General features: G+C 47.7%; 1 protein-coding gene and 1 long non-coding RNA gene across 4 annotated transcripts in view; one reads left to right on the top strand and one right to left on the bottom strand.

The window, feature by feature from the left end:
* Nucleotides 1–18422, bottom strand: part of PLCB1 (phospholipase C beta 1) — a 328677-nt gene that overhangs the window by 45162 nt on the left and 265093 nt on the right. For all 3 annotated transcript variants that reach the window (XM_066546016.1, XM_066546017.1, XM_066546018.1), the window contains exons 24-31: nucleotides 16072–16204; nucleotides 15193–15246; nucleotides 14449–14668; nucleotides 11211–11391; nucleotides 9094–9170; nucleotides 8914–9003; nucleotides 7213–7270; nucleotides 6117–6203 (exon numbers count right to left, since the gene is read on the bottom strand). In XM_066546016.1, coding sequence (XP_066402113.1) covers nucleotides 6117–6203; nucleotides 7213–7270; nucleotides 8914–9003; nucleotides 9094–9170; nucleotides 11211–11391; nucleotides 14449–14668; nucleotides 15193–15246; nucleotides 16072–16204 — 900 coding nt within the window. The remainder of the gene's footprint in view (nucleotides 1–6116; nucleotides 6204–7212; nucleotides 7271–8913; nucleotides 9004–9093; nucleotides 9171–11210; nucleotides 11392–14448; nucleotides 14669–15192; nucleotides 15247–16071; nucleotides 16205–18422) is intronic.
* The window catches only part of LOC136554200 (uncharacterized), a 60494-nt gene continuing 54359 nt past the window's right edge, over nucleotides 12288–18422 (top strand). Inside the window, exon 1 of the long non-coding RNA XR_010783294.1 lies at nucleotides 12288–12509. This is a non-coding gene — a long non-coding RNA (uncharacterized lncRNA). The remainder of the gene's footprint in view (nucleotides 12510–18422) is intronic.

The raw sequence follows: 18422 nt of genomic DNA on the forward strand, positions 1-18422 counted from the left end.
AGCTTGCCCAAGAGCCAGCTTGGCTTCCTGCAGAGGTGTCAGGGATAAAAGGGGATTGTGGTGGACACAGCACTGCTGCTGTGAGTTCCCAGGGAGCTGAAGTGACACTGGAATACTCATCAAAGCTCCTCCCTTCCACAGGGGCAGAGTGGCTCTGAGGGCAGCTGAAATGCCTTCTGGAAGGTCTCTCACAAGGTACTGACCTTCTAGAAGGCATTCCAGAAGGTTTTTACCTTCTAGAAGGCATTTCAGAAAGTATTTACTTTCTGGAAGGTCTTTCAGGACACATTTGCTGTTTGGCCCTCCTGCAGGGAACAGCATCCCCTGCACCAGGTGCTCACAGGGCTTCACTCAAAGCACCAAAGCTGCAGCCTGGAGGTACCAGAGGCTGTAAAGGATCAGCACCTTGTTAATTTGGCTCTGCAATGTGAATAGGTATCATTCTGCCTCCATGAGTTTTTCAGGCACACTGTTAATTTTTGATTGGATGTGGAAGTGTTAACTCCCAATTAATAACAGGTGCCAAATTGGGAGATAATAAATGTAGGAAAGTGAGTTAGTATGCATCAGGTGCTTCTGTTTTCCATTTACAAGAACAGATTTATAATTTTAAAGAATTGTTTTCATTACACTTTTTGAGGAGCAAAAAGAATTCCATACTTTAAGGCTGAATATTTTCTACATTCATTCAAAAGAGCACAGAGGTGCAACAGAGTGTGCCCAGCTCCTGGTGCCTGTGCAGGTCTGCTGGAGCCTTTCCCACCAAGCCCAGCCTGACCTGTGCCAGTTTGCACCCCTGCAGGAGCCCAGAGCAGCTGCCAGAACCATGGGCTGCAAGCTGGGGAACCACAGGAGTTACACCCTCCTGACAGCTGGGGCTGCAGGGACACAGCCAGGGCAGCCCTGAGTGTCACTGTCACACTGGGATCCAAGGCTGGAACCACACCAGTTACACCCTCCTGACAGCTGGGGCTGCAGGGACACAGCCAGGGCAGCCCTGAGTGTCACTGTCACACTGGGATCAAGGCTGGAACCACACCAGTTACACCCTCCTGACAGCTGGGGCTGCAGGGACACAGCCAGGGCAGCCCTGAGTGTCACTGTCACACTGGGATCAAGGCTGGAACCACACCAGTTACACCCTCCTGGGCATTGGGGCTGCAGGGACACAGCCAAGGCAGCCCTGCAGAGCTCAGTGCAGGAGCCCAGGAGTGTCAGTGTCACACTGGGATCCAAGGGTGGCTCTGACCCACCTGCACAGGTAACAAAGTCCCACTGAGTCCAATTAGAGGAGGCTTGGGTCTATTTACTGTAACTGAGTCAATTCCCAGAAAAATAATTAACTCCTTGTCATGTCTCATGTGTATTGATTTCAGTAATTACAATGGAATTGGAGGCAAGGGTGCAGGGGGAAGGAAATGCACTTGATTTGTGTTTAATTTGATGCACAAGCTGTCAGGGACAGAGCCATGTGTGCCATGCCCATCCTGGGTGCTCTCTGTGCCACAGTGCAGGATCCAAAATCACTCCCTGCCCTGACAGGATGCAGGGCATGGAGCTGGGCATCCCTGGGCATCCCTCCCACTGCAGGCAGGAGAGGAGCCCAGGGGGACAAGATAAGGACAGGACAAGCTCCATGTGCATCAGTGACTAAGAGGAGGAGACAAAGCAGTAGGATGGGAGAGAAAGAAAATACAAGTTGTGGCTGATAATAGAGCTGCCAGGAGATAATGTAAGGAAAAACAAGGAATGAGAAAAGAGAAAATAAAATGTGGCCTTGCTTGGTAATGATGCTGTCAGGAAAAGCCAGCAGGAGGGAATCAGCTTGGTGTCCCAGAGGGTTCCACTGAAATGGCAAGTTTGGGAGGTTAACCCAGAGGCAGGACAGCATTTGGCTTCTCAGCAGGTGACAGCCCCCCTTCCCAAGCAGGTCTGTGCAGGGTGGCCTGGCTCCACTCCTGGGACTGCAGAACCTGGGACTGCAGAACCTGGGACTGCACCTGGCTGTAACGCCCAGGCTGTGCAGGGTCACAGGGCACTGTGTCACTGCCATCACACACACAGGGCACTGTGTCACTGCCACCACACACACAGGGCACTGTGTCACTGCCATCGCACACACAGGGCACTGTGTCACTGCCATCACACACACACAGGGCACTGTGTCACTGCCATCACACACACACAGGGCACTGTGTCACTGCCATCGCACACACAGGGCACTGTGTCACTGCCATCACACACACACAGGGCAGTGTCACTGCCATCACACACACACAGGGCACTGTGTCACTGCCATCACACACACAGGGCACTGTGTCACTGCCATCACACACACAGGGCACTGTGTCACTGCCATCACACACAGGGCAGTGTCACTGCCACCACACACACAGGGCAGTGTCACTGCCACCACACACACAGGGCACTGTGTCACTGCCATCACACACACAGGGCACTGTGTCACTGCCATCACACACACAGGGCAGTGTCACTGCCATCACACACACAGGGCACTGTGTCACTGCCATCACACACACAGGGCACTGTCACTGCCATCACACACACAGGGCACAGTGTCACTGCCATCACACACACAGGGCAGTGTCACTGCCATCACACACACAGGGCACTGTGTCACTGCCATCACACACACAGGGCACTGTCACTGCCATCACACACACAGGGCACTGTGTCACTGCCATCACACACACAGGGCACTGTGTCACTGCCATCACACACACAGGGCAGTGTCACTGCCACCACACACACAGGGCACTGTGTCACTGCCACCACACACACAGGGCAGTGTCACTGCCATCACACACACAGGGCAGTGTCACTGCCACCACACACACACAGGGCACTGTGTCACTGCCATCACACACACAGGGCAGTGTCACTGCCATCACACACACAGGGCACTGTGTCACTGCCATCACACACACAGGGCAGTGTCACTGCCATCACACACACAGGGCACTGTGTCACTGCCATCACACACACAGGGCAGTGTCACTGCCATCACACACACAGGGCACAGTGTCACTGCCATCACACACACAGGGCACTGTGTCACTGCCATCACACACACAGGGCAGTGTCACTGCCATCACACACACAGGGCACTGTGTCACTGCCACCACACACACAGGGCACTGTGTCACTGCCACCACACACACAGGGCACTGTGTCACTGCTATCACACACACAGGGCACTGTGTCACTGCCATCACACACACAGGGCACTGTGTCACTGCCATCACACACACAGGGCACTGTGTCACTGCCATCACACACACAGGGCACTGTGTCACTGCCATCACACACACAGGGCAGTGTCACTGCCATCACACAGAGCCACCTTCGAGCTCACTAAAGCCCATCCTGCCCTGGCTCCTGCAGCACCACAAGGAGCTGTTTCCAGCCTTGTGCCTAAAAGTACCAGTTCAGGAAGTCTCCAAACTCTCACAGGAGCAAAAAAGCTCTTTCTTATACAATAGCCCTGCAAATGGAAGCCCTGCAAAACAGTCTCACATCCAAACACTAGAAAGAAATGATACATGTGAGGGAGAGGCAGGGCTTTGGGCTATAAATCAGTCCTGAGGTAAGCACTTTCAGCTAGCCCTGTGATATTTTAAACAAAACAAACCAAACCAGCCTCCAGGACAGGGAACTACTCTGCATCCAGGTTGTGCAGTTTCTCAAACAACAGCACTCCAAGGCACATTTTCTCCTGGTGCCCTGCACATACCACAAGAGAGGAAGCTGCTAACTCATAGTTTGAGAAAAGCCAACAAAATGGGAGAGGCTGTGGCAGGGTGCTGGCAACACTGGGTGCCACGACATCCTCCCTGGCTGGGAAAGGGCTGTGAGCAGAGTCAGAGCGCAACAATAAAGCGTGAGCACTAATAAATAACCCAGCAGCACTGATGGATGACAGCAGATCTGTCTCCAGTGGAATTACTGGTGAGAACACTGAAAATTCTTTCCCTCTTAATATATTAAAGTCTTTGTTTGGGGCTGAGTTGATGCTGCCAGAAAAGCCTTTTAACACAGCCAGCATAAATTTCAGTGGGTGTTTGAAGCAGGAGAGGCTGGGCTGTTGGAAAAGCAGCCCCCAGAAAGGCTGCAGCCTGCAGAAAACACATCAGCTCTGCTCAGCTGGGAAATCATTTGATCTATTTTGTATCATCCACCCCGGCACTGAGGAGGCAAATATGGCAATGAAATATGGACACGGAGCAAAACATAAAAAGAGACTTAATAAAATGAATAATTATGTTTTCCTAAAGCCTCTCATGCAAGCAGGAGGCACCAGCACCATAAATTGAGCCTGGTGCCTGCCTCAGTGCGGGGAAAGGGAAAAGCCCTGGAGCCAGGCCCTGTGAGCACAGCCCTGAGAGGAGGGACAGGCAGGGGCACAGGGATCTAGAACTGCCCTGGAGCTGCTCTGTGCCCACAGGGATCTGGAGCTGCTCTGGAGCTGCTCTGTGCCCACAGGGATCTGGAGCTGCCCTGGAGCTGCCCTGTGCCCACAGGGATCTGGAGCTGCCCTGTGCCCACAGGGATCTGGAGCTGCCCTGTGCCCACAGGGATCTGGAGCTGCCCTGGAGCTGCTCTGTGCCCACAGGGATCAGGAGCTGCTCTGGAGCTGCCCTGTGCCCACAGGGATCTGAAGCTGCCCTGTGCCCACAGGGATCTGGAGCTGCTCTGTGCCCACAGGGATCTGGAGCTGCCCTGGAGCTGCTCTGTGCCCACAGGGATCTGGAGCTGCCCTGTGCCAGGAGCCAGCCCTGGGCAGAGAGGGAACTGATCCAAGAGTCAAACGTGGCTGCCCCAGCACCTTTCCAGATTCAGCTCAAGTCCTCAGTGACAAATTTCCAGTGCTTTATGCTACTCCTCAGTACATGGATAAATTAAAAATAAAAATTAAAGAAAAAAAAGAAGGAAGGGCATGGCCAAACAGAATAATCGAGTGCCCAAGGATCCAGTGCTAGAAGCACTATCTGATTATTGTCTGGCATTTTAAATTTCAGTGTTTAAATTCCAGTTCACAAGCCTGATAAATTCATGGTCCTACAGCACCAAACAGTACAATATGTGTACTTTTTACATCCACAAGATGCCCACAACACCAAAAAGTTCCAGCTTGTTTGTAAACACCATTTTACAAACATGAGTAGAAAATTGGAAATGCAAATATTTTTATTTTCCCAAGCTATTGTAAACTTCTGACTATCCAGCCCTTAGCCTAACTTATTCTCTGCTGCTTCCCAGAGATGCCATGGCAGCACTGATTAACTCCCAGGCAGTGCCAGAATTGCAGCTGTAGCTCAGGCACAGAAACACTGGGGCTGTGGGCACAGACAAGGAATGGGAACTGAGCCAAGGACAGAGCAAGAGCAGAAACAACGAAAGCAGACGTGACACAGTGGGCTGGGAGGAGTTACACCTGGCCATGAGCCCTGCTGAACACAAGTCTCCCTCCATGTGCAAGTGTGACTAGGGCTAGATGTTCCTGCAGGAGATCAGGTGCAGCACTCTGAACCTTCTCCACTGGAACTGGGGGCAAAACTGCCCCAGCTCCACCTGGAGCAAGAGAGAGCCCCAGGCCTAAGGACCAAAACTTGCATTTCAAAATGTTACATGTGGATGCAGTGCATAAAACCAAAGAGAGGCAATCCAGCAAGCAATGTGGAATGTAAAGCACTATTCCTGTGAAAAAGCTCCTTGTGTCCCACAGAAATCCATCCTGGGGATGCCAGCAGGACTGGGGCAGCATGCTAAGGAGATATCTCTTTTCCTTCCAATGGGAACTGTGTTTTGCTTCTGTGCAGCTCAGGCACAGGGGAGGGAAGGGCACACTCTGCTGGTCACAGCACCTTTTGCAGTGCCAGCTTTTGAGCAGCCTGGGTGCTGGAAAGAGCCCTCACATCAGGAGATCTGCAGGGGAGGGGCTGCTCCTGCCTCCTCTCACCCTGCTGTCACTGAGGGTGCCTCTGATGCTCTCACTGGCTTCTCTCACATTCAAACATCATCCTACCTGCTGCCAGAGCTCCTTCTCTCCTGAAGGACAATTTTAGCAGTGTAACATATGTTCAAAAACTCTTTACCTTGGGCTTTTCATCCAGTATTTGCTGGCGGATCTCCTTGTGTTTTTCTACAAGTTTCTCCTGCCTTTTGCTCTGAGCATCTTCTAGCTGTCAGAAAAGAGCAGAGAATCTTTGTTTGTGGACTGCACATCCTCACTCTCCCACCTCCTCCCCAACAAACATTCCACCCATCAGAATTGAGACATTGCCATTAAATCTGTGACCAGTTCCAAGCTGAAATGGCAGAAATTACAGAGCAGTGCCTGAGCATCCCTGAGCACAGCTGTTCAACAGTCAGGCGTGGACATGGAACACCACATTTCTCATGCAGCATTCAGGATCAGAAATGTCTAAAGGACTTTCTTCAGACTTCTAATGTTATTCAATTACAAATTTTGGGCTTCACTTAGTAACACCCTCAGAAACAAAACCTACTTAATTTACTTAATTCTTCAGGTTGCTTCCTAAGTCTAAGGCTCTTCTAGGTAAAAATGGGCCAGCTTTAGAACCTAACTATCTCTGCATTGAAATCAAGAGGAGAATTCAATGGCTGCACACATTCCATAGTGATTTTACACCCCAAAGCACTGCAGGGCATGATTTCATCCTGGTGTGAACCACCTGTAGCTTCAGAAAAGCTAACAACTGTAATAGAATTCTTTAATTGGTGTTTACAGAACTCACAGAGTGCTTTTTACATTTCAGTAACTGTACAAATGCAATTAAAGTTAGATATACTCTGCAATTAAATGTTCATTGACTTTCCTTATGCAATCTTTGCATTTGTGAGCCAGAAAGCCCATTAAAAAAAATGGGTGCATTTTCCATGGATACACACAGGATATTCAGAGATGAAATTGTATTGAATTCTTCTCTCCTCAGCACCATCCCCCAAATGCTGACTAACAATTAATGAGGGGCTGACTGAAATCCCATTTTCCTTTAATTGGAATCCCAGCTTTCCTTTACCTGGAATGGGAAGCAGAGCCTACAGTGCATCTGCTGGAAGCCAGCAGGTGCAGAATCCTCCTGCTGAAGCCCAGAACCTGCAGTAGAACCCAAGCTAGAAGGTGCAAGGTGCCCTTTCCTGCCCCAGAAGCAGCAGAGCCTGACCTACCCTCTTGATGTACTGCACCACCTCCTGGATGTAGGAGCGGATCATCTCCGTCTTCTCCCTGGGGAAGCATTCCAGCATTACTGCATGATTCCAGCATTATTCCAGCATTACTGCATGATTCCAGCATTACTGCATGATTCCAGCAGCACAACCCACTGTGCTAAACCCCACACAATGGCTTTTGCCTCCCTGAGCTCTTTGCCTCACCCAGGCCATGCTCAAGGACCTGCCTGATCTCCTTCTCCGCACTCCTAGATCGTGTCCTTGTGCCAGCTGCTCTTTATGGCACCAAGGGCTCAGCGTGCCCCACACCAGCCCCTGCTCCTCCCCAGGGGATGGTGCTGTGTTTTCCAGGTGCTGCCACAGTGCCCAGCGTGCCTGGGAGCTGCAGAGCTGTGAGCAGGGGCACAGTGCCACGCTGTGGCAGAGCAGCAGCCTCTGTGCTGCCAGGGCAGGCTGTGCTGCTGACACTGGCACCAAGCTCCCAGGGGAGCAGGGCAGGCACAGCCTGGCCCCCACAGAGCTGGGTTTAGGCAAACTGAGCTTTGTGGCACACTCAGAGAGTCATCTGGGAAGCCTCAGTCAAAGGCTGAGCCCAAGAACCCCCAGAGGGGTAAATGCACACACAATAACAATTTGTGGCTGCTGCAGTTGATCTGTTTCAGGACAGTCACCCCAAATCCTGATTGCCTCAGTCAGGAGCAGTGCACTGCCCCTCAGGTGGCACTAAAATCAGGAGGATTTAGGCAAGCCCTGGGTGGGTGTCAACAAATCAAGAACAACTAAAACAATTGATTATTCTCTCTCTGTAATATTCCATCCCAAATTTATGCAGAAGCTTTAGATGAGCAGCAGTGGAGCCAGAGTGACTCAGAAGGGATTCAGCAGGAGGAAGGTCTCACACCCTGCTCCCAAAGTGAGGACAGGCTGTGGCACACACAGGGGAAAGCTGACTTTCAATAGGGTTCCCATCTCACCTCTCTCAAGGGCTCTTGGAAAAGCCTGACAGAGGAAAGTCCTTGGGAAAAATGAGGAAAAAAGGGAAAGAGAAAAGAACTGCTACTTGTGTGTCCCTGAGCCTTTGTCACCAGTGCCTCATTTACCTCTCAGCAAATCATTTCCTCCTGCAATTGATTTTTACTGCTGCAGCATTTCCGTAATGGCCAGCTGCTTTCTTTAAAATGAATTCCATGCCCTCTGAACAGCTCTAACTATGTTAACTATTTCTCCTCATTTTCATAATAAATTATTCTCTTCTTTATTTTTTTTAATAGGATGTTTATTGATATTTTTAATGTGCTGATCCTGAAACTACCTGAAACCCTTCACTGTGTGTGTCTGTGATTTCCTTTCAGGGCTACCAAATAGAGATTCTCTCTTGAGAGGCTCCAGACCCTGTGAAAACCCTTTCACCTGCAGAAAGCCAAGCAGAGTTGTGCCTTTGTTACATGGTAAAACTCAAACACTAGAGGGTTTCCTTTTTTGTTTTGTTCTGTTTGCTCCTCTTGTATTTTTAACTGCTCTAAAGTAAAGCTCGTGAACAGGAGATTGGATCAGCCCCAGGAAATGAAATTATTATCAGGGAAAGGACTCTGGGGAGGTCTGACTGAAGGCTGCCTTGGATTTAGGGTCAAGACCTTCCTTAGATTTACCAGCTGTGAAAAATCCTGCGCAGTGATATGGATCCAGGGATTTACTTACTCTTCCATTTGATTTTTATCCTTGGACTTTGCTTCTGTGATCTTCTCCTGCCTCTTCTTGTCCATTTTTTTCTTCAGTTCTTTCTTTTCTCTAAAGCATAAAAAATAAAGGGGAGTACAAAAAGTATCTAAACAAATCCCACAAGGAGCAGCAACCAGTGGTAAAGGGAACAGCACTTACTTTTCACATGTTTCTTTCAGTTTCTTTAGCTGGTTGTTCTGACACTCCTCTGCTACATCTGTCAGCTTCTGAATTAGCTAGGAAAAAACCCCCCAAAATAAAAATACATATTTTCAGCTAAACATCACAGAGGCAGCTAAATTTCCTGAAAAGCCTGCAGCAGACAGGGAAGTGTTACACCATTCCCAGATGAATTACCAACGATCAAAAGCCAGCAAACATCATTATCAGTGTAAACACATTATCAGCTTGTGGAGTTCAGCCAGAATGGTGCATGTCCAACTCACCCAGAAACTGCTACTTCTCTGTACATCGAGGTGACACACTTTCACAACATTAAATGTAAACCCAAAATATAGTTCAAGTATTTTACCTTTGCTAGGAATGAAAATGCCTGTGAAAAAACATAAGGGGTCACAAATGGAATTTACACAATGCTAATTGCCAACTGAGTTCCTGTGTCACAGAACATCCAGTTTTTCTGTGAGGGCTGAAATGTTCCTCCTGTAATGAGGATTATTACAAGGAATGCTTTGGATTTTGGGGTGGTCAGGGGGATGGTGAAAATCAGACATGACGGGTATGAAAGGCAAGCACAGAGAAGCATAACCTACATTTTGTTCACAGAAGGAAAAAATCTCTGAGCCACTGTTTGAAATCTGCTGTGGGTTTGCTCTCCTTGGTGCCCAAAGCAGTAACAAAAGGCACAGCTGTGCTGGGGATGCTGACAGGAGGGGAGCTGTGGGCAGGGCTCAGGGAATAAAGTGGGAATTGGGGCCCTCTTGGTTTGATCACCCTTTTAGGCTAAGTCTGATTTTGTAAAATCACCCTCCCAGGGTGATGAACCAGGAGTGGATAACAAGGCATAGCTGGTCCAATCCAACTTTTCATTCCTTAGATAAAAGCAGAAAGGTACCAACAATAGGCTCTCCTCTAAAATAAAGCCACCAGAGAAAATCTCTCAGCTCAAAAGGCGAGTTTGAATTGGTATATTAACTCCTGCACAGCTCAGAGGGAAACCTGCCCAAAAGTTCTGTGCTAAAAAATGAATTTACTGTGCCAGCACCCAACAGGATAATGGCAGAAATGTACCTTGGCTTTGAGAAATGCCATTCCCCATTCTGGAATGAGAAATGAGTTCCCTCAGGAGATAAAGCCAACTATGTGGGTCTAGAATGGTTCTTTTTTATAAAAATCCAAATCTCTGAGAAGCAGCTGTCAGTGGGATGGGGACTGTCCCCCAGGGGTGGGTACATACACCCACCCACCCACCCACCCTGGAGCACTGTGACTCACACAGGGATGGGGACAAACATCCCAGCTCTGTGCTGGGACCATGGAAATCAGCCTGTGCAGGGCACACAGATCACAAATCACTCCTCTTACCTGCTCTTTGTGGCTGCCAGGACAGAGGAGACAAATCACTTCACCCAACAAGAGGGAGGCAAAACATCAGGTAATAGAAAAAATTGCAAGAGGGGGTTGTGTGGAGCTGAGAAACAGCTTGCACTCCCCTAAAACCCTTTAAAAATGTTCATTTCTGCCTAATATCCATGAGCATCAGCTTCCATCTGCCCAACTTCTCTGTTTCAGCTCAGAGGGCCTATGATCCTGCTGCAGTTGTCAGCCAAACTCCAGCTGTAAAAACAAAGCTGACTTGGACCAGTGAATGCAAAATATTTCTTCACCATACCCAGAAGATGTCCTGCATCCCCTCAGAGTGTTCATCTGTCACAGGAACACTCTTTGGCACAACCCTCTGTCCTGGGGAACGTTTCAATCTATTTTCATGGTGTTTCAATTTATTTTCTGGCTAATCCTGCCTCCTTGTGCGTTGCAGGTTTGGAAAAGTGGCAGAACACAACAGGAACTTCATCCAAAAGCTGCAGTAAAATGAGAGCTATGTAACCAGAGGTAGCAACAATGCTGCTGCTGCCTTTGTGCCTTGCACCCAAAGCCCTCCAAGCTGCTGGAAGTGGCACAGTGACCCAGCAGCCCCTTGGAGCTGCAGCAGAGCAGAGAAGTGGGGCTCTGGAAGGGACCCCAGGCAGGAGGAAGCCCCAGCTGATGAGAACTTGTCCTGGTGCCCCCAGTGCCCCCCCTGAGCTCAAACCTACCAGCTTGATGTGCTCCCGCTTCTGGTACTTCTCACTGTAGTACTGCTCCTGCCTGAGGTTCAGCAGCTGCTGCTGCTGCTTCTCCTTCAGCTCCACCAGCTTCTGGGTCATCTCAGAGTCCAGGGCAGCCAGCTCCTGCTCGATGGTGGAGGAGCTGTGGTCAGGGCTGCTGGTCTCAGACCTGCAGGGACACAGCACAGGTCACCGGGCACCAACCCTGCCTCCACGTGGCTCCATCTGCCTCTTGAAGGCACATCTTCATGAACAGCCTGTTAACAAGTTCCTCAGCACCACACAGCAAGAAGATGGGTGATTCTAGCCCTAGGAAGGGCAAGCATTTAATTAAAGAGAAGTCATTAATGATTTATTAATGGGATGGCTGCATCTTTTAAACCTCATCCCACTGACCCACCAGGGTGGTGGCAACCAGACTCTGTATAGTGAGCTATAAAGGCAAGTGCCAAGACTTCCCATGGAACTTGTTTACCCCCTTCCAGACATAACCTGAACTTCAAAGCTGCAGAGCCTTCAGCAGAAGGGGTGAATGCTGAGTATTTTGCAAACAAAGTCATCCCTGCACGCACTCAGCAATAAATTTAAAAGCTGAATGTTACATCTGCATTTACCAAATGCTTGCCATGGCAGGAACATCCCTTTATTTGGTGTTTTGTCCCCCCTTCAGGAAATGCCATGCATAGCACACACAGCAAAGTGCTCCCTGGGCTGCTGCCTTCAGAAGGAAAGCTCACACCCCAGTGGGGAGCAAACCTCACACAGGCAGCTCCCAGGAGCAAGGCAGAAACACAGGAAGGAAGCAAAAAGCAACACTAAGGAACAGTTTGGATCTCTTTTACTCTTTCTTAAGACAGAAGGAAGGACAGATGTAACTGTGAAAGGAGATGACACTAAAGTGCCCAAGAGAAAAATAAGCAGCAAATCCAGTATCACTCTGAGGCCAGCACTAAAGGAAACCCAAGGAAAATACATTACAGAAATGAGATGCTGCTGTGTCCCTGCCCTGCTGCTGTGTTTGCTGCCATGCTCAGGTGCTAAATCAGTTGCCTGGGAAACGTCAGAACAGCGCAGGAGATGGACAAAACAACAAAACCTTGAACAGGGAGGGCTGACACAGGAGAAAAATGAGTTTGCTCCTCAGAAATGTGCAGAGACTCCAATGCAGAGAGCTGGCTCTGCCTCTCCTCTCTCCCAGGTTCAAGTGTGCAGCTGCTGTCACTCAGAGTTACCTCTCCTGAAATAATGTGATCCTGCTCTCATCCCTCCGAGGACACCAGTGCCAAGGTAGCCTCCTTTTATTTCTTGTGCTTTGATTGTGTTTGAATATTCTGCTAAGAGGTTAAGTGTGCTGGGTGAGGGTAATTTAAACATTGCAGAGCCAGAAGACAGCATGAATGAATATTACAGTCAGCATTTGATGCCATTGCACAACACATATTTTAAAGCTGACATTTCTCTTGTGTTTCTGGGGAAAAGGAATCAGGCCTATTTCTAAACACTGGCTGAAATACTGGCTGATTTTTATGGGATGTGATCATTAAAGAAACTTCAGAGCAACACCAACAAAACACTAGTGCACGTGTATAAATAAATATTTCAAACTTCCTGCAGACAATTCAGGCTTTACTGAATCTTGGCTCAGTTTTAGACAAGGGCAAAAAGCAGAGATTGCTCCTGACCAGAGACAACACATTTTTATGGCCATCTGATACAGGGACTCCTGTGAGGTAGTGATTTATACTTTGCAGTTACAGGCAAATAACATCAGCAATAATTTAAAATTATAAAAAATCCCCTTTCTCCTGTGCTCTATTAGAAGTCTGCTGCTTGAGATAATATGTAGTTGCAAGCTTGAAAAATCTCTGAAAACATATTTGTGCCTTTTTTGAAATGTAACCTCCAGACTTGTCTGTTTCTGCACATAAAACTCCAGGTCTCTGACACCACTGAGGCAGCTCCACGTAGGAGACTGCAGGGTTTTGCTGCCTGACATCAGCAGTGGTTTGCAGTCAGATCACAACACAGCAAAAAAACCTCAAACCCTTTTTTGCTCAAAAACAAATGAGTCATTTTATTCATCCAGCTTGATTTTCTGCTTAAATGCGAATAGGAGGAAAGGCAGAAACGTGCTGTTGTTTTGCCTGCCACTGTCGCCCACTTTGGTGGTGGAAAACACTGCAGATAAAATATCCCTGGGCTTGCAGCTGACAGCCAGCCATTAAAGGGAGTTTGTTACACTCAAATCCAGAACCTGGAAGCCTGAAAACTGGCAGCAGTGAAGGCCAGCAGAACACAGATATATTGTGAGTGTCTAGCTCTTATTAAGGCCAATGACATTCTGTCATCTAGAAGGCAGAAATGAATAAGCTCCTGCCCAGGGACAAGCATGGCCTGAGTCCCAGTCACTTACATTTAGAGGTACCATCAACAAGGTTGGCAGCCAGAGCAGGCTTGCAGCTTTTTTCTCTGATATCTCTGCCCAAAAAGTAATTTTTTAAAAAGTTTGTTCAATATCATCATATTTAAGAGCTGCAGCTCCATCAATTTCATGTCAAAGTTAAGAGGACTTTGGTGCTTATCTAGTTACTTTAAAAAATAAATGTTGTTAAGACAAAAAGGATGCACCAATGGGAGAAATAAAAAGTTCATTTACAAGAGTCTCTGGCACTGACTGGCTCTGTGTGTGTACATGCTTTGCCAGGAGTTATGAATTAATCTTTATTGACATACAGCTCCTTTCCATAAGAACAAGGCAATCATTGTGGAAAGGTTAGTAAGAATTCATTGCAGTTTTTTGCATTTAAATTGATAATAATAGTTAATAAATCACTAATACAAAACTTGTATCAGGACAGAGAAAGGGAGAGGGTGGTGCAAGGCTTGGAAAGAGAAAGCACAGAAGGGGTGTCCTGCAGAGGCAAAGCCAGGCAGTCGTTAGGACACTCCCAGGTGCTCCAGATCAATCATGATTTAACAGCAGTCAGGTGTTTTTTACAATCTCCAGGTGCTTCTTTCCCCTAATTCCACCTCTCCTGTGGCCTGAGCTTTTCCAGGGCTCCACCATGGAGCCGTGGCTCTCACCTCCCCCATTAACCAGGAACCTGCTGCTTTGCATTTTCTCTGTGCTCTGCCCCCTCTGTATGATTTCTGTGCCCTAAAAGAAGCCAAGGAGTCTGAGGAAAGGTCTCCAGCAGCCAGTGCTGAGGAGGGGTGCTTCACCCACCTCTTCTTGCTGTCCCTCTTGGCAGTTTTCTCCAGCACGGCCCTCCGCCGCAGGTAGTCGTTCTGGATCTCGTTGTACTTGGCCGTGTGCTCCTTGATCAGGTCAGTGGTTTTCTTGTGGTGCCTCTTCACCAGGTCCTTCATCTCCTTGTAGTGCTTCTTCTGGAGCTTCACAAAGGACTTCTGCTGCTTTAGCTCCTCGATGGTCTGTGCTTCCACTTCTGCAATGACAATCACAAAAGGAAGGCACTTCAGCTTTCCAGCAGTGCAGGATTTCAGTCAGAGGAGCCAGGGATTGCCATGAGCAGGAATGAACAAAACCTGCTTGTTTGCTGGGGGTGAAGGAAATATGGCATAAACTGAGAAGTTTTACCTGCAATAAGCTAACTGGGTTGAAAGCAGTGTGACAAAAGGGTTCCACCAGTATTCACTACATTCACTACAAATTCAGCCTCTGTTCCCACAATAATGCCGCTCTTTTTTTCTGGCTTAGATGGTAACTTGGTGGTCATGAAACCACAACAATTCCTTAAAAATTCCCTGTTGGCACCCATCTCATGAGATGTGCCCAAACCCTGTTTACTTCAGCCCTGAGGAAGAACACTTGGCATGTGCATTTTCTAGGAGTTTCTGCAGTCCTACTCACTGGAAGAAATGCCTAAGCCAGGTGCCTATTTCACAAAAAAGATGTTTTTCTTGACAAGAAAGCTTATCATTCTTTCAGTGTGACCTGTGTATTTATTACCTGTGAGGACACTCTGGATAAGATCTTCTGTCTTTGCAGGTGCTTTCACAGAACCTAGAGGTAAAAGAGATGTTTAATTCCAATTCTTTTAAAACAACAGCCATGCCTGTGCTGCTTGAGGGTTAGAACATGGCAGGTGACACAGGACACAGCCTGACATGGGCAGACTTTAATCATTGGAGAAAATACATCTTTTGAGCAGGAGAGGAGCAACATGAAGATGTCCTCCCCCCTGTGGCCCAGGACAGAAAGGTGACCTTCCAAAAGCCCAGCTGAGCTGTGTTACTGACAAGGAGCATGAACTCCCTGACACCGCTCACAGGAGTCATGTGAGTGGCATTAGGCTGACACTACAACCACATTACACAGTGTGGGGCAGTGCAGAATTCCTGCACACAGCATGAACCCGGCTCCTTGTGAGCTGCCTAGAGATACTGCAGCCATAAAATCCTAAACATGGTGTTGAACAAGCATTTTCTACAGGAGATGTGTCAATACAAAGCACACCAGTGCCTAAGACTGGGTTTTGAGTGTGGAGTAAGATGTCACCATGTGCATGAATTAGGCACGGTGTAAAACAATTCCAAGAGATTCCCGCACTTGCAGCAACAACAAAAAAACCCCAGCATATTTTCTTGCTCATAAAGAATTTCAGTTTCACCACCAATGCAACTGTTAAATTGAAGATATTTGTATATTTGAAGCATAGAAAAGTGGTGGGAAAGTTTCCACTCATTTTAGACAAACAAAACAAACACACACAATTTCCCACCTTTGTTCTTTAAACACAAAGCACTTGAAAAATTATTACCCAGACTAATTTAGAAAAGATGGGGCATTTTTTTCCTCTTTTCCTTTGTTTTGTTTGTTATTTTATACCTGGTGCTGGCTGGCTGTGCACAACCTGAGTAGCTGGTTTGGGTGTGAGGGAGGCAGTGAAATTAACCCCATTTTCTGCTGGTGTGGGCCTGGGCTCATTGTTGGCTTCAGACGGTGCATCCCCGTGGTCAACCTGAAATCACATCATAATTCACATTATTCTTCCCAAATAACAGACTTCACTTACTTGCAGGTCCAGTTTAGCCTGGTTTTTAAATGCAGAATTCTGCAAATGTTGTATCTAAAAATCATTCTAAAATAAAACAATGGAAGAAGACATCCTTAAGAGCTGTGGTAACCCAGGTGGCTCATTTGTGCAGGGTAAATTTCAAGAAGAAATGGAACATGCATTATTCTGAAAAAGTATTTTAAGCAGATATAACTCATCAGGGACATTTTTTAGTGCAACATATATTAGCTGCACCAGATGTGAAGGCTGTATTGCAGTGAGGAGCCATAAAATCTTTCTAGAAATAACATAGGTGCTGCCAGGAGAATGCTCCCCAAATCCCTGCTGTGAGCAAAACACGTACACAAGATTACTTCTGAATTTCATGGACACACCCAGCACTACCATTCTTCACCATTCCCACAGAGCAGGAACATCCCTCGGGCTCCCAAGATCTGACATTGCTGTAACTACACTCCAAGGTAACCTGTAAACAGTACCTCCATTCTGCTGCACAAGCACATCTGTGCGATCCAAATACTGAAGCATTTTCCACACTCTGTTCCTTCTCTCCAGTCTCCTGAAGGCTCAGCCTTGCACTACACCCTGAACATCTGAAACTGTCCCTGTGACCATCAGGACTGAAGAAGGCACTGAGCCCTCAGCAAACAGAAGGTCATTCAAAGCAATTTTTATTTTGAAATGTTTCTGCTTCCTGCTGTCCCTGCCAGGGCTGGTTGCCATGGTGTCTCAGGGAAGTTTTGGATTTGTTCCTTCAGCTGCTTCCATCTCCTCCTCTGATGGTAATCACATTACATGAGGAGGCAGGAGAGCACAGTTGCTTTTTTCTTTTTGCCCCATGATTACTCCAGGCTTGCAGAACATCAACCTGTGCTGCATCAATAGAGGCAGAATGGATTTTGATCCAAGGGTTTTGTGCTGCTGCTGGGCTCCTTCAGCCTGGCCCTGACACTACACTGTGCATTCCAAAATTCCTGTCTCACCAGCCTACTCCTACCAGAGTGACAGCAGAGAGATACTGTAGGCAGGAGCATGATGCAAGTGAAAAGCAGTGCCAACAACTTCATTTACACCAAGCAGGAATGACTGCAGTAAAATACAGAAAAACCTCATTTAGCCAACATTTCTGACAGAGGAACAATGTGACAGGCAAAAACTGTAGCTGTGATAAACACACACAGACGTGGTGATCCTCACAGCTCTCCTCAGGCTGCAGTTCATTAGTTTAATAAAAACAATGTTTGCTACGCAGAACATCAACATTTCATGCAAATAAAGCCAGAATTCCCAGCTCCTGGCAGCTCTGTGCCCCACTGCATGGGAAGTGGGTGTTCCCTTCTCTTGAGACCTGGTTTGTAGGTGCTGTGAAATGCTGCATCACACCTTGTTGAGGAACTATTAATATAACCTGTCACTCTGGGACATAAAACATCTGTCTGCAGAAACTGAAGCAGAAATCTGAGGCAGGATAACAAAGTGAATAAGGAACAATTTTCACTACATCAAGCAATCTAATCTCATTAAAAAGCACTTTCTCTTCCCATAATTCACCACACTATGCTAAAAGAATGCTAAAATAAACATGATTTTTTCCTTTTAAAAAATTGGGTTTTTCCTTTCAGGCTGTTTTAAAAACATGATGTAATCCAGCCTTCTAATTTACAGTTTTAACATTCCCATGAACTGGTTTCTATTTCACAGTGCCACATCTACTGCAATACAGAGCATTTGCTAAGCAGAGAGATCCATACCCAGAGAGGGCAGAGAGATCCATACCCATAGAAGGTAGAGAGATCCATACCCAGAGAGGGCAGAGATCCATACCCAGAGAGGGCAGAGAGATCCATACCCAGAGAGGGCAGAGATCCATACCCAGAGAGGGCAGAGAGATCCATACCCAGAGAGGGCAGAGAGATCCATACCCAGGGAGGGCAGAGAGATCCATACCCAGGGAGGGCAGAGAGATCCATACCCATAGAAGGTAGAGAGATCCATACCCAGAGAGGGTAGAGAGATCCATACCCAGAGAGGGCAGAGAGATCCATACCCAGGGAGGGCAGAGAGATCCATACCCAGGGAGGGCAGAGAGATCCATACCCAGAGAAGGTAGAGAGATCCATACCCAGAGAGGGCAGAGATCCATACCCAGAGAGGGCAGAGA

This window comes from Molothrus aeneus, chromosome 3, assembly GCF_037042795.1.
Source record: "Molothrus aeneus isolate 106 chromosome 3, BPBGC_Maene_1.0, whole genome shotgun sequence".
NCBI lineage: Eukaryota > Metazoa > Chordata > Aves > Passeriformes > Icteridae > Molothrus > Molothrus aeneus.